The sequence below is a fragment of the Oncorhynchus mykiss genome, chromosome 11 (genome assembly GCF_013265735.2).
Source record: "Oncorhynchus mykiss isolate Arlee chromosome 11, USDA_OmykA_1.1, whole genome shotgun sequence".
Taxonomy (NCBI): domain Eukaryota; kingdom Metazoa; phylum Chordata; class Actinopteri; order Salmoniformes; family Salmonidae; genus Oncorhynchus; species Oncorhynchus mykiss.
In genome coordinates, this window is record NC_048575.1 from 15,409,919 (window position 1) to 15,424,109 (window position 14,191).

General features: G+C 42.2%; 1 protein-coding gene across 1 annotated transcript in view; it reads left to right on the forward strand.

Annotated features, from left to right (window-relative positions):
• Window positions 1-14,191, forward strand: part of LOC110535338 (fms related receptor tyrosine kinase 3) — a 102,563-nt gene that overhangs the window by 34,259 nt on the left and 54,113 nt on the right. The window contains 10 exon segments of the mRNA XM_036936644.1: window positions 687-747; window positions 750-782; window positions 2,308-2,507; window positions 2,896-2,983; window positions 9,657-9,700; window positions 9,703-9,772; window positions 10,075-10,185; window positions 11,142-11,248; window positions 11,682-11,816; window positions 12,323-12,425. Of these exon segments, the coding sequence (XP_036792539.1) occupies window positions 687-747; window positions 750-782; window positions 2,308-2,507; window positions 2,896-2,983; window positions 9,657-9,700; window positions 9,703-9,772; window positions 10,075-10,185; window positions 11,142-11,248; window positions 11,682-11,816; window positions 12,323-12,425 (952 nt within the window).

Below are 14,191 nucleotides of genomic sequence, written 5' to 3' on the forward strand. Positions count from 1 at the left end.
ACACATACACACACTTAGTTAAGTGAGTGTGTGTAGTGTGTTTAGCTGCCCTGTGGTCTGGAGATGGGCAGTAGTGCTGGCTCAGAGACATCTATTATCTCAATCAGCGGCTGGAAAATCTTACTGCTGCTATCGGTGGTAGCAGAGGTAGAGAGAGTGTGTGTGTGTGTGTTTAGCTGCCCTGTGGTCTGGAGATGGGCAGTAGTGCTGGCTCAGAGACATCTATTATCTCAATCAGCGGCTGGAAAATCTTACTGCTGCTATCGGTGGTAGCAGAGGTAGAGAGAGTGTGTGTGTGTGTGTGTTTAGCTGCCCTGTGGTCTGGAGATGGGCAGTAGTGCTGGCTCAGAGACATCTATTATCTCAATCAGCGGCTGGAAAATCTTACTGCTGCTATCGGTGGTAGCAGAGGTAGAGAGAGTGTGTGTGTGTGTGTGTTTAGCTGCCCTGTGGTCTGGAGATGGGCAGTAGTGCTGGCTCAGAGACATCTATTATCTCAATCAGCTGCTGGAAAATCTTACTGCTGCTATCGGTGGTAGCAGAGGTAGAGAGTGTGTGTGTGTGTGTGTGTGTGTGTGTGTGTGTGTGTGTGTGTGTGTGTGTGTGTGTGTGTGTGTGTGTGTGTGTGTGTGTGTGTGTGTGTGTGTGTGTGTGCGTGCGTGCGTGTGTGTGTTTATTTTCCACAGACCGTGGGGATTTTGATGGTTGCTGAGGTGTTTGTATCCAGAGTGTATCGCTGTATTGCCTCAAGAACGAACTGGACATGTCCTTTTATATTACAGGTGCAGTACAACAACATTACACCAACATGCTGGTCACTACACAGTCACATAATCCAAACAACGTCCTACATTATGACTTACAGTATAGTACTACCAGTATGTGCACTATTGCATACGTTAGTGTGTTTCTGTGTCATGATGTAAAAGCTATGAGTGACTATCATATTAATCGTCACTGCCTCTCCCCATCTTTCACCCCCCCCCCCCTCTCTCTCTCTCTCTCTCTCTTCTTGTCCTTTGTCTCTCTCTCAATTCCTCCCCCTCTCTCACTGTGATGATAGAGAGAGAGAGAGAGAGAGAGAGAGAGAGAGAGAGTGTGTGTGTGTGTGTGTGTGTGTGTGTGTGTGTATGTGTGTGTGTGTGTGTGTGTGTGTGTGTGTGTGTGTGTGTGTGTGTGTGTGTGTGTGTGTGTGTGTGTGTGTGTGTGTGTGTGTGTGTGCATGCTGGTGTTGTTGTGTGTGTGTGTGTGTGTGTGCACGTGAGTGAATGTTGTCTGCTGTGTATTTGTATGTGTGTGTCTACCCCTGTGTGTGTTGTCCGCTGTGTATATGTGTGTGTTTACCCCTGTGTGTGTCGTCCGCTGTGTATATGTGTGTGTTTACCCCTGTGTGTGTCGTCTGCTGTGTATATGTGTGTGTTTACCCCTGTTTGTGTTGTCCGCTGTGTATATGTGTGTGTTTACCCCTGTGTGTGTTGTCCGCTGTGTATATGTGTGTGTTTGAGTGAAACAGGAACCTGGGCTCTTATCGAGTCACTTCCCTGTGTGGGATGCACTTCACTGTGTGGGATGCACTTCCCTGTGCGGGATGCACTTCCCTGTGCGGGGTGCACTTCCCTGTGAGGGGTGCACTTCCCTGTGCGGGATGCACTTCCCTGTGTGGGATGCACTTCCTTGTGTGGGGTGCACTTCCCTGTGTGGGGTGCACTTCCCTGTGTGGGGTGCACTTCCCTGTGTGGGGTGCACTTCCCTGGGTGGGGTGCACTTCCCTGGGCCACCAGGCCCTCTTTATTTGGAGAGAACTGGGGGTGTTGGAGACAGATAAACACTATCTGCCATCACTTCCCTGTGTGGGGTGCACTTCCCTGTGTGGGGTGCACTTCCCTGTGTGGGGTGCACTTCCCTGTGTGGGGTGCACTTCCCTGGGCCACCAGGCCCTCTTTATTTGGAGAGAACTGGGGGTGTTGGAGACAGATAAACACTGTCTGCCATCAGGAAAGCCTTGAGCCGTAATAAAAGGCCTTTTCCCCTTATTCTTCAAAATACTTTTACCCACAATAGTTATTCAACTTTGTCATCAAAGGTTAAGAAAATGGTGGCTTGGTGGACTCAAGTTCGATAGAGGTCTAGTGAGATGGGCAGGAAGGTTTGTTGTGGTGTTACAAGGGTTTTCAGAGTTGTGTGATAGGGAGGTGTAGACCAAAGTGGCTTGAATAGGAACTGAATCTCTGCAGCCCTTCCTCCCTCTCTCCCTCCTCACCTCCCTGTCTCCCCCCTCCTTCTTTCTCTCCGACCTCCCTCTCTCAGATGTCCCAGGAGGCTTCGATGTGAAACAGGAGGAGGAGCTAAGAGAGGGAGGAGACCTCACTTGCGTAGCCAATAAACAACTGTACACCAAGTTGTCATGGCAACTGGTGACTGACACAGCAGAGCCCTCTAACCTCTCACACGTGATCCCTCTGATCATCATCATCATCAACATCAACATCACTATAACACATACACACGTCCACTGACAAACAGGGTCATAGACACACATACAATATCATTTAAACTCAGCAGAAAATACAACTGCTTGCCTACATGGCCCTTTCCATTGTATGGCGATAACACCATTCACCACCTGGTATGCACATAAACCCTCAAGTTCACACACAACGACACACACACACACACACACACACACACACACACACACACACACACACACACACACACACACACACACACACACACACACACACACACACACACACACACACACACACACACACACACACACACACACAGACACAGACACAGTGTCAGATCAGTGCTTGGGAACTGGGTCCTGTAGTTTCCTGGGGCCCCTCCCTGCCTCAGTCTTTCTTTCACGTGGGAATGCTCCCTCGTCAGGAGGAAGAGGACACAATGGCACTTCCCACAATGCCACATTTACAGGCCCCTTCACAGGGCCAGAGGAACAATCAGCCAATCAGACACTGTCAGACCACGAACTCACAGACAATCATCAATTGTTGTCCAGGAGGAAGATATGGGAAACAACAGTCAGTCCCGCGTTACTTAAGTACCTTTTATTCATGTCTTTTACTGCTGCTACTCACAATCAAATCCTGATGCGTACACTTCCTCTGCAAGACCCCATGGGCTTTTTACTAGAGAGACAGAGAGAGAGAAGGAGAGAAAGAGAAAGAGATAATACAAAAGATAGAGGGGGGGGGGGAATAAGAAGGAGAGAGAGAGAGAATAAGAAGGAGAGAGAGAGGGAGAGAGAGAGAGAGAGAGAGAATAAGGAGAGGGAAAGAGAGAATAAGAAGGAGAGAGAGAGAGCGAATAAGAAGGAGAGAGAGAGAGAGAGAGAGAATAAGGAGAGAGAGAAAGAGAGAATAAGAAGGAGAGCGAGAGAGAGAAAAGGGAGAGAAAAGGGAAAGAGGGGCGGGAATGTCCTTATTCTAGGTGGTGAGTAATGTTTAGTGGCCATTTATGACTAATGGTCAATGGTCTATTAACAGCTAATAACAGCCCTGATGATGAATGATACATTGTTTTGGTCAGTGGGAAAAGAGGTATTTTAAGGTTACTACTACAAACCCAAGAGGGACGCAGCTGATGTGAAGTTGAAGTTAAGGGCACACACACATACACTCACACAGAAATGTGTTACTAACACACACATTGTCATCAGAGCGTGGCAAGGGTCCAGAGACGGATGTCAAATATCCCTCCTTTCGATTGCAGGAAAAACGCCACTCATTCTATTCAGAGGACTACTGTATGATCTATTCAGAGGACTACTGTATGATCTATTCAGAGGACTACTGTATGATATATTCAGAGGACTACTGTACGATCTATACAGAGGACTACTGTATGATCTATACAGAGGACTACTGTATGATCTATTCAGAGGACTACTGTATGATCTATACAGAGGACTACTGGATGATCTATTCAGAGGACTACTGTATGATCTATTCAGAGGACTACTGGATGATCTATACAGAGGACTACTGTATGATCTATACAGAGGACTACTGTATGATATATTCAGAGGACTATTGTATGATCTATACAGAGGACTACTGTATGATCTATACAGAGGACTACTGTATGATCTATACAGAGGACTACTGTATGATCTATACAGAGGACTACTGTATGATCTATTCAGAGGACTACTGTATGATCTATACAGAGGACTACTGGATGATCTATTCAGAGGACTACTGTATGATCTATTCAGAGGACTACTGGATGATCTATACAGAGGACTACTGTATGATCTATACAGAGGACTACTGTATGATATATTCAGAGGACTATTGTATGATCTATACAGAGGACTACTGTATGATCTATACAGAGGACTACTGTATGATCTATACAGAGGACTACTGTATGATCTATACAGAGGACTACTGTATGATCTATTCAGAGGACTACTGTATGATCTATACAGAGGACTACTGTATGATCTATTCAGAGGACTACTGTATGATCTATACAGAGGACTACTGGATGATCTATTCAGAGGACTACTGTATGATCTATTCAGAGGACTACTGTATGATATATTCAGAGGACTACTGTACGATCTATACAGAGGACTACTGTATGATCTATACAGAGGACTACTGTATGATCTATTCAGAGGACTACTGTATGATCTATACAGAGGACTACTGGATGATCTATTCAGAGGACTACTGTATGATCTATTCAGAGGACTACTGGATGATCTATACAGAGGACTACTGTATGATCTATACAGAGGACTACTGTATGATATATTCAGAGGACTATTGTATGATCTATACAGAGGACTACTGTATGATCTATACAGAGGACTACTGTATGATCTATACAGAGGACTACTGTATGATCTATACAGAGGACTACTGTATGATCTATTCAGAGGACTACTGTATGATCTATACAGAGGACTACTGTATGACCTATTCAGAGGACTACTGGAGGATCTATTCAGAGGACTACTGGATGATCTATTCAGAGGACTACTGTATGATCTATTCAGAGGACTACTGTATGACCTATTCAGAGGACTACTGTATGATCTATTCAGAGGACTACTGTATGATCTATTCAGAGGACTACTGTTTGATCTATTCAGAGGACTACTGTATGAATGATCTATTCAGAGGACTACTGTATGAATGATCTATTCAGAGGACTACTGTATGATCTATTCAGAGGACTACTGTATGAATGATCTATTCAGAGGACTACTGTATGATCTATACAGAGGACTACTGTATGATCTATTCAGAGGACTACTGTATGATCTATTCAGAGGACTACTGTATGATCTATTCAGAGGACTACTGTATGAATGATCTATTCAGCGGACTACTGTATGATCTATACAGAGGACTACTCTATGATCTATTCAGAGGACTACTGGATGATCTATTCAGAGGACTACTGTATGAATTATCTATTCAGAGGACTACTGTATGAATGATATATTCAGAGGAATACTCTATGATCTATTCAGAGGACTACTGTATGATCTATACAGAGGACTACTGTATGATATATTAAGAGGACTACTGTTTGATCTATTCAGAGGACTACTGTATGAATGATCTATTCAGAGGACTACTGTATGAATGATCTATTCAGAGGACTACTGTATGATCTATTCAGAGGACTACTGTATGAATGATCTATTCAGAGGACTACTGTACGATCTATACAGAGGACTACTGTATGATCTATACAGAGGACTACTGTATGATCTATTCAGAGGACTACTGTATGATCTATACAGAGGACTACTGGATGATCTATTCAGAGGACTACTGTATGATCTATTCAGAGGACTACTGGATGATCTATACAGAGGACTACTGTATGATCTATACAGAGGACTACTGTATGATATATTCAGAGGACTATTGTATGATCTATACAGAGGACTACTGTATGATCTATACAGAGGACTACTGTATGATCTATACAGAGGACTACTGTATGATCTATACAGAGGACTACTGTATGATCTATTCAGAGGACTACTGTATGATCTATACAGAGGACTACTGTATGATCTATTCAGAGGACTACTGTATGATCTATACAGAGGACTACTGGATGATCTATTCAGAGGACTACTGTATGATCTATTCAGAGGACTACTGTATGATATATTCAGAGGACTACTGTACGATCTATACAGAGGACTACTGTATGATCTATACAGAGGACTACTGTATGATCTATTCAGAGGACTACTGTATGATCTATACAGAGGACTACTGGATGATCTATTCAGAGGACTACTGTATGATCTATTCAGAGGACTACTGGATGATCTATACAGAGGACTACTGTATGATCTATACAGAGGACTACTGTATGATATATTCAGAGGACTATTGTATGATCTATACAGAGGACTACTGTATGATCTATACAGAGGACTACTGTATGATCTATACAGAGGACTACTGTATGATCTATACAGAGGACTACTGTATGATCTATTCAGAGGACTACTGTATGATCTATACAGAGGACTACTGTATGACCTATTCAGAGGACTACTGGAGGATCTATTCAGAGGACTACTGGATGATCTATTCAGAGGACTACTGTATGATCTATTCAGAGGACTACTGTATGACCTATTCAGAGGACTACTGTATGATCTATTCAGAGGACTACTGTATGATCTATTCAGAGGACTACTGTTTGATCTATTCAGAGGACTACTGTATGAATGATCTATTCAGAGGACTACTGTATGAATGATCTATTCAGAGGACTACTGTATGATCTATTCAGAGGACTACTGTATGAATGATCTATTCAGAGGACTACTGTATGATCTATACAGAGGACTACTGTATGATCTATTCAGAGGACTACTGTATGATCTATTCAGAGGACTACTGTATGATCTATTCAGAGGACTACTGTATGAATGATCTATTCAGCGGACTACTGTATGATCTATACAGAGGACTACTCTATGATCTATTCAGAGGACTACTGGATGATCTATTCAGAGGACTACTGTATGAATTATCTATTCAGAGGACTACTGTATGAATGATATATTCAGAGGAATACTCTATGATCTATTCAGAGGACTACTGTATGATCTATACAGAGGACTACTGTATGATATATTAAGAGGACTACTGTTTGATCTATTCAGAGGACTACTGTATGAATGATCTATTCAGAGGACTACTGTATGAATGATCTATTCAGAGGACTACTGTATGATCTATTCAGAGGACTACTGTATGAATGATCTATTCAGAGGACTACTGTATGATCTATACAGAGGACTACTGTATGATCTATTCAGAGGACTACTGTATGATCTATTCAGAGGACTACTGTATGATCTATACAGAGGACTACTGTATGAATGATCTATTCAGAGGACTACTGTATGATCTATACAGAGGACTACTCTATGATCTATTCAGAGGACTACTGGATGATCTATTCAGAGGACTACTGTATGAATGATCTATTCAGAGGACTACTGTATGATCTATACAGAGGACTACTGTATGATCTATTCAGAGGACTACTGTATGATCTATTCAGAGGACTACTGTATGATCTATACAGAGGACTACTGTATGAATGATCTATTCAGAGGACTACTGTATGATCTATACAGAGGACTACTCTATGATCTATTCAGAGGACTACTGGATGATCTATTCAGAGGACTACTGTATGAATTATCTATTCAGAGGACTACTGTATGAATGATATATTCAGAGGAATACTCTATGATCTATTCAGAGGACTACTGTATGATCTATACAGAGGACTACTGTATGATATATTAAGAGGACTACTGGATGATCTATTCAGAGGACTACTGTATGAATGATCTATTCAGAGGACTACTGTATGAATTATCTATTCAGAGGACTACTGTATGAATGATATATTCAGAGGAATACTCTATGATCTATTCAGAGGACTACTGTATGATCTATACAGAGGACTACTGGATGATCTATTCAGAGGACTACTGTATGATCTATTCAGAGGACTACTGGATGATCTATACAGAGGACTACTGTATGATCTATTCAGAGGACTACTGTATGATCTATTCAGAGGACTACTGTATGAACGATCTATTCAGAGGACTACTGGATGATCTATTCAGAGGACTACTGGATGATCTATTCAGAGGACTACTGGATGATCTATTCAGAGGACTACATTATGAATGATCTATTCAGAGGACTACTGGATGATCTATTCAGATGACTACTGTATGAATGATCTATTCAGATGACTACTGTATGAATGATCTATTCAGAGGACTACTGGATGATCTATTCAGAGGACTACATTATGAATGATCTATTCAGAGGACTACTGGATGATCTATTCAGATGACTACTGTATGAATGATCTATTCAGATGACTACTGTATGAATGATCTATTCAGAGGACTACTGGATGATCTATTCAGAGGACTACTGTATGAATGATCTATTCAGAGGACTACTGTATGAATGATCTATTCAGAGGACTACTGTATGATCTATTCAGAGGACTACTGTATGATCTATTCAGAGGACTACTGGATGATCTATTCAGAGGACTACTGTATGAATGATCTATTCAGAGGACTACTGGATGATCTATTCAGAGGACTACTGTATGAATGATCTATTCAGAGGACTACTGCATGATCTATTCAGAGGACTACTGTATGATCTATTGAGATGACTACTGTATGATCTATTCAGAGGACTACTGTATGAATGATCTATTCAGAGGACTACTGTATGATCTATTCAGAGGACTACTGGATGATCTATTCAGAGGACTACTGTATGATCTATTCAGAGGACTACTGGATGATCTATTCAGAGGACTACTGTATGAATGATCTATTCAGAGGACTACTGCATGATCTATTCAGAGGACTACTGTATGATCTATTGAGATGACTACTGTATGATCTATTCAGAGGACTACTGTATGAATGATCTATTCAGAGGACTACTGTATGATCTATTCAGAGGACTACTGTATGATCTATTCAGAGGACTACTGTATGATCTATTCAGAGGACTACTGTATGATCTATTCAGAGGACTACTGTATGACTGATCTATTCAGAGGACTACTGTATGATCTATTCAGAGGACTACTGGATGATCTATTCAGAGGACTACTGTATGATCTATTCAGAGGACTACTCTATGATCTATTCAGAGGACTACTGTATGATCTATTCAGAGGACTACTGTATGATCTATTCAGAGGACTACTGTATGATCTATACAGAGGACTACTGTATGATCTATTCAGAGGACTACTGTATGATATATTCAGAGGACTACTGTATGATCTATTCAGAGGACTACTGTATGACTTATGAATGTGGTGCAGTGATGACCTCTTTTCTCATGGACCTTGGCCATTGGGTTATTAACAACACACACACGCACACACCTCCACACTCACTCACTCACTCACTCACTCACTCACTCACTCACTCACTCACTCACACACACACACACACACACACACACACACACACACACACACACACACACACACACACACACACACACACACACACACACACTCATTGTGTGTGTTCCCCCACAGTACTGAAGACTCCAGTGCTGTTACAGACTCTGCCAGTGGTTCAGTGACACTCAGCTGCCTTGCCCACGGCGTGTGCCACACCCCCTCATCACATGGTACAAGGACCAACACTCTCTTCTGCAGGACTCAGGTAAGATACACAGTGCTCAGGTAAGATACACAGTGCTCAGGTAAGATACACAGTGCTCAGGTAAGATACACAGTGCTCAGGTAAGATACACAGTGCTCAGGTAAGATACACAGTGCTCAGGTAAGATACACAGTGCTCAGGTAAGATACACAGTGCTTTTTACTATTCAGTGGAGGTTGGGTTCCTTCTGACTCCTCTTCATCTGTACTGCCTGAATGAAAAGGAGATGGAATCCTCTTCAGACTATAGAGATTGACCTCTGAAGTTAGTGTTGTAAAATGACCGTGACATGTTCTGTTTCTCATGAGCAGGAGGCGGGACCCTCCACATTGACCGAATCACAGTGAAGGAACAGGGTCTGTACACCAGCCAGGCCACCAATGAGAGAGGCTCTGCTGTGGGCTCCACCTACATCTGGGTTCAGAGTAAGGATCCACTAACCAATAGTAACTCTGGAATACATTAAACTCTCTCTCTTCTCTCTTTCTATAACCATCCAAGATGTGTTGCTTCCATATAAGGGCATTTTTGTGTCTGTGGACACATTGCTGTGATACCTACCATTAGATGATTAAATGTATACATATTGCAGTAATTTATTATGACAAGATACAGTATGAAGACAATGCTGCATACTGTTTACTTGGTCTTAGTCTTGATAGATTTTCCCAGAACACATTTTGAAGGTTTATATCATAGTTCTGTTCCTCATTTAGAGAGCCTGTCATCACGCCCCGTTTGGAGGGCTCTTCCCTGGGCAGCAGCAGCGGATGCTCCCTAGCCTGACCATGGAGAGGAGTGGCTGAGTGTTGTTGTGTTCTGATAAGTCAGGAAGGAAGCTGTCTCCCTTTTTGATTTCCTTTCGGAAGCCCCACTCTGCTGCCCCGTCAACTGAGGCTATTTCTATATCTTCAGAAGCCCTACTCTGCTGCCCCGTCAACTGAGGCTATTTCTATATCTTCAGAAGCCCTACTCTGCTGCCCCGTCAACTGAGGCTATTTCTATATCTTCAGAAACACTCCTGGCTGCCCTGTAAACTTTGATAATTTCTATATCTTCAGAAGCCCCACTCTGATGCCCTGTAAACTTGGGCTATCCTCTCTCTCTCTCTCTGTCTCTCTCTCTCTCACTTTCTCTCTCTCTCTCTCTTTCTTTCTCACTTTCTCTCTCTCACTTTCTCTCTCTTTCTCTCACTATCTTTCTGTCTCTCTCTCTCTCTCTTTCTCTCTCTCTCTCTTTCTCTCTCACTTTCTCTCTCTCTTTCTCTCTCTTTCCCTCACTATCTTTCTGTCTCTCTCTCTCTCTTTCTCTCTCTCTCTCTCTCTCTCTCTCTCTCTCTCTCTCTCTCTCTCTCTCTCTCTCTCTCTCTGTCTGTGTGTAGACTCGTCAGAGGGCCTGTCTCTGGAGATCCTTACTCTCACCTGTACCTGTCTGGTGGCCACTCTCTTCTGGCTGCTGTTTACACTCTTCATACGTAAACTAAAACAGGTGATCACTCTCTTCATACGTAAACTAAAACAGGTGATCACTCTCTTCATACGTAAACTAAAACAGGTGATCACTCTCTTCATATGTAAACTAAAACAGGTGATCACTCTCTTCATATGTAAACTAAAACAGGTGATCACTCTCTTCATATGTAAACTAAAACAGGTGATCACTCTATTCATATGTAAACTAAAACAGGTGATCACTCTCTTCATATGTAAACTAAAACAGGTGATCACTCTATTCATATGTAAACTAAAACAGGTGATCACTTTCTTCATATGTAAACTAAAACAGGTGATCACTTTCTTCCTACGTAAACTCAAACAGGTGATCACTCTTCATATGTAAACTCAAACATATGAGACAAATGGAGCAGACTAGAGTGTAAATAATTGCATAAATATCTTATTTTTGATAATACCATATAAATCCATTTATCTCTCAGGCAAAGGCAGAGTACCTGTCAATCATCCTGGACCCGGACAAGGGGCCTCCGGAGGAGTAGTGTGATAGACTACAGTACGACACCAGCCAATGGGAGTTCCCAGAGACTGCCTCGAACTGGGTATACCTTTACACCATTGGTTACTGACCCAGTACACTGTGTAGTGATTGGTTTCAGACATTCTAGGAACTCCCTGTGTATAAACTTCGGAAAGAGGAGATGATAGATAAGATCTCTTTCTCATCTGCTTCAGAGATGACTAGGAGTGTCCAATGTAATCAGCATTATCTGTGTTGTGCAAGGGTGGGAGCTGTGTTTACTGTAACTAATCAGGTCTGGCTTGGGTGTGATCTGAGTTTGACTCATTGGGCTTGTTGGATATACAGATAATGTCGTTTTAATAAAGTCTTGTTGAATTTCAACTTAACTTTATAACATCTAGGTGGTTCCCACCTAAAGCCTTCTGAACTTTCTCATGACCGTAAAGATTTAACAAAACATTGACTCTGACAGACTGCCACCGCCCAGTGTTAAACCACGACACACCTTTAGGTTCCAACCCACCATTTGAGAAACAAATAGCTAAGGAGATTGTGTTCTGATTCTGTCTCTGTGTCCTTCCAGAGGAAAGTCTGGACCATGAGGCCTTTGGGAAGGTCATGCAGGTGTCTGCCTTTGGCATCTACAACTCTACAGGCTACGGAACTGTGGCTGTCAAGATGCTCAAAGGTACCTGCTTCCTTATGTTCATAAAGGTACCTGCTTCTTATGTTCATAAAGGTACCTGATTCCTTATGTTCATAAAGGTACCTGATTCCTTATGTTCATTAAAGTACCTGATTCCTTATGTTCATAAAGGTACCTGCTTCCTTATGTTCATAAAGGTACCTGCTTCCTTATGTTCATAAAGGTACCTGCTTCCTTATGTTAATAAAGGTACCTGCTTCTTATGTTCATAAAGGTACCTGATTCCTTATGTTCATAAAGGTACCTGCTTCCTTATGTTCATAAAGGTACCTGCTTCCTTATGTTCATAAAGGTACCTGATTCCTTATGTTCATAAAGGTACCTGATTCCTTATGTTCATAAAGGTACCTGCTTCTTATGTTCATAAAGGTACCTGATTCCTTATGTTCATAAAGGTACCTGCTTCTTATGTTCATAAAGGTACCTGATTCCTTATGTTCATAAACATACCTGATTCCTTATGTTCATAAAGGTACCTGCTTCTTATGTTCATAAAGGTACCTGCTTCTTATGTTCATAAAGGTACCTGATTCCTTATGTTCATAAAGGTACCTGATTCCTTATGTTCATAAAGGTACCTGATTCCTTATGTTCATAAAGGTACCTGATTCCTTATGTTCATTATTAAAGGTACCTGCTTCCTTATGTTCATAAAGGTACCTGCTTCTTATGTTCATAAAGGTACCTGATTCCTTATGTTCATAAAGGTACCTGATTCCTTATGTTCATAAAGGTACCTGCTTCTTATGTTCATAAAGGTACCTGATTCCTTATGTTCATAAAGGTACCTGATTCCTTACGTTCATAAAGGTACCTGCTTCCTTATGTTCATAAAGGTACCTGCTTCCTTATGTTCATAAAGGTACCTGCTTCTTATGTTCATTATTAAAGGTACATGCTTCCTTATATTCATTATACCTCAGTCATGATATCTAAGAACAAATGAGGACCGTTAGAGTAGAGTAATACAAAAGTGAATAGAATATAACATGACTGTACTTTACTACCATAATGACTGAGGCATGTGCTGTATTTATAATGTGCTGTCCTGACTGCTGTCCACCAGAGGGGGCTACTCACAGTGAGCACAAGGCTCTGATGAATGTGGTCAAGCTGCTGTGAGCCTGCACCAAGGCCCAGCCACCCGAACCATGGATTGTTGCTATTGGCCCTTTTCCATCACTCAGACGCGGGCAGTATAGGAGCAACATGGCAAAAACTGGAAGACGGGCCAATAGCTTCTGCCCCCAGACCATCAGGCTTCTGAATTGCCACCACTAGTCAACCACCTGCCCCCCCCCCCCTCCCCCCACTGCTCCCCATATGGACATTTCCCACCCCCCCAACAGACATTTACCCTGCCCCCACCCCAATGGGCATTTATTGTTGCCACATATTGTTATTTCTATTTTTATTGTTATCTATTTGTATAATTTGTATTGTTTTATTTCACTTTCCCCTGCATGTTGGTGCTCAAGAGTGTCACTGTACCCTGTAATTAAATCTGCAACCCTGTACATGTGACTATTAAACTCTCTAATTGAATCTAATAATCTAGAGGTCTGTAAGAATAGGCTGTGAGTATCCGTCTGTCTGCCTGCCTGTCTGTCTAAACACACTGTTGAGCAGGAACACGTCTCCCTTGCTTTTCAGGTAGGTGGAGAGGTTTCCGTGCCTACAGTACTCCACTATGACCATCAGAGGCCCTGCCTTGGGGGTCCCTGATGATCTTCCTGGCCGTCCTGCGA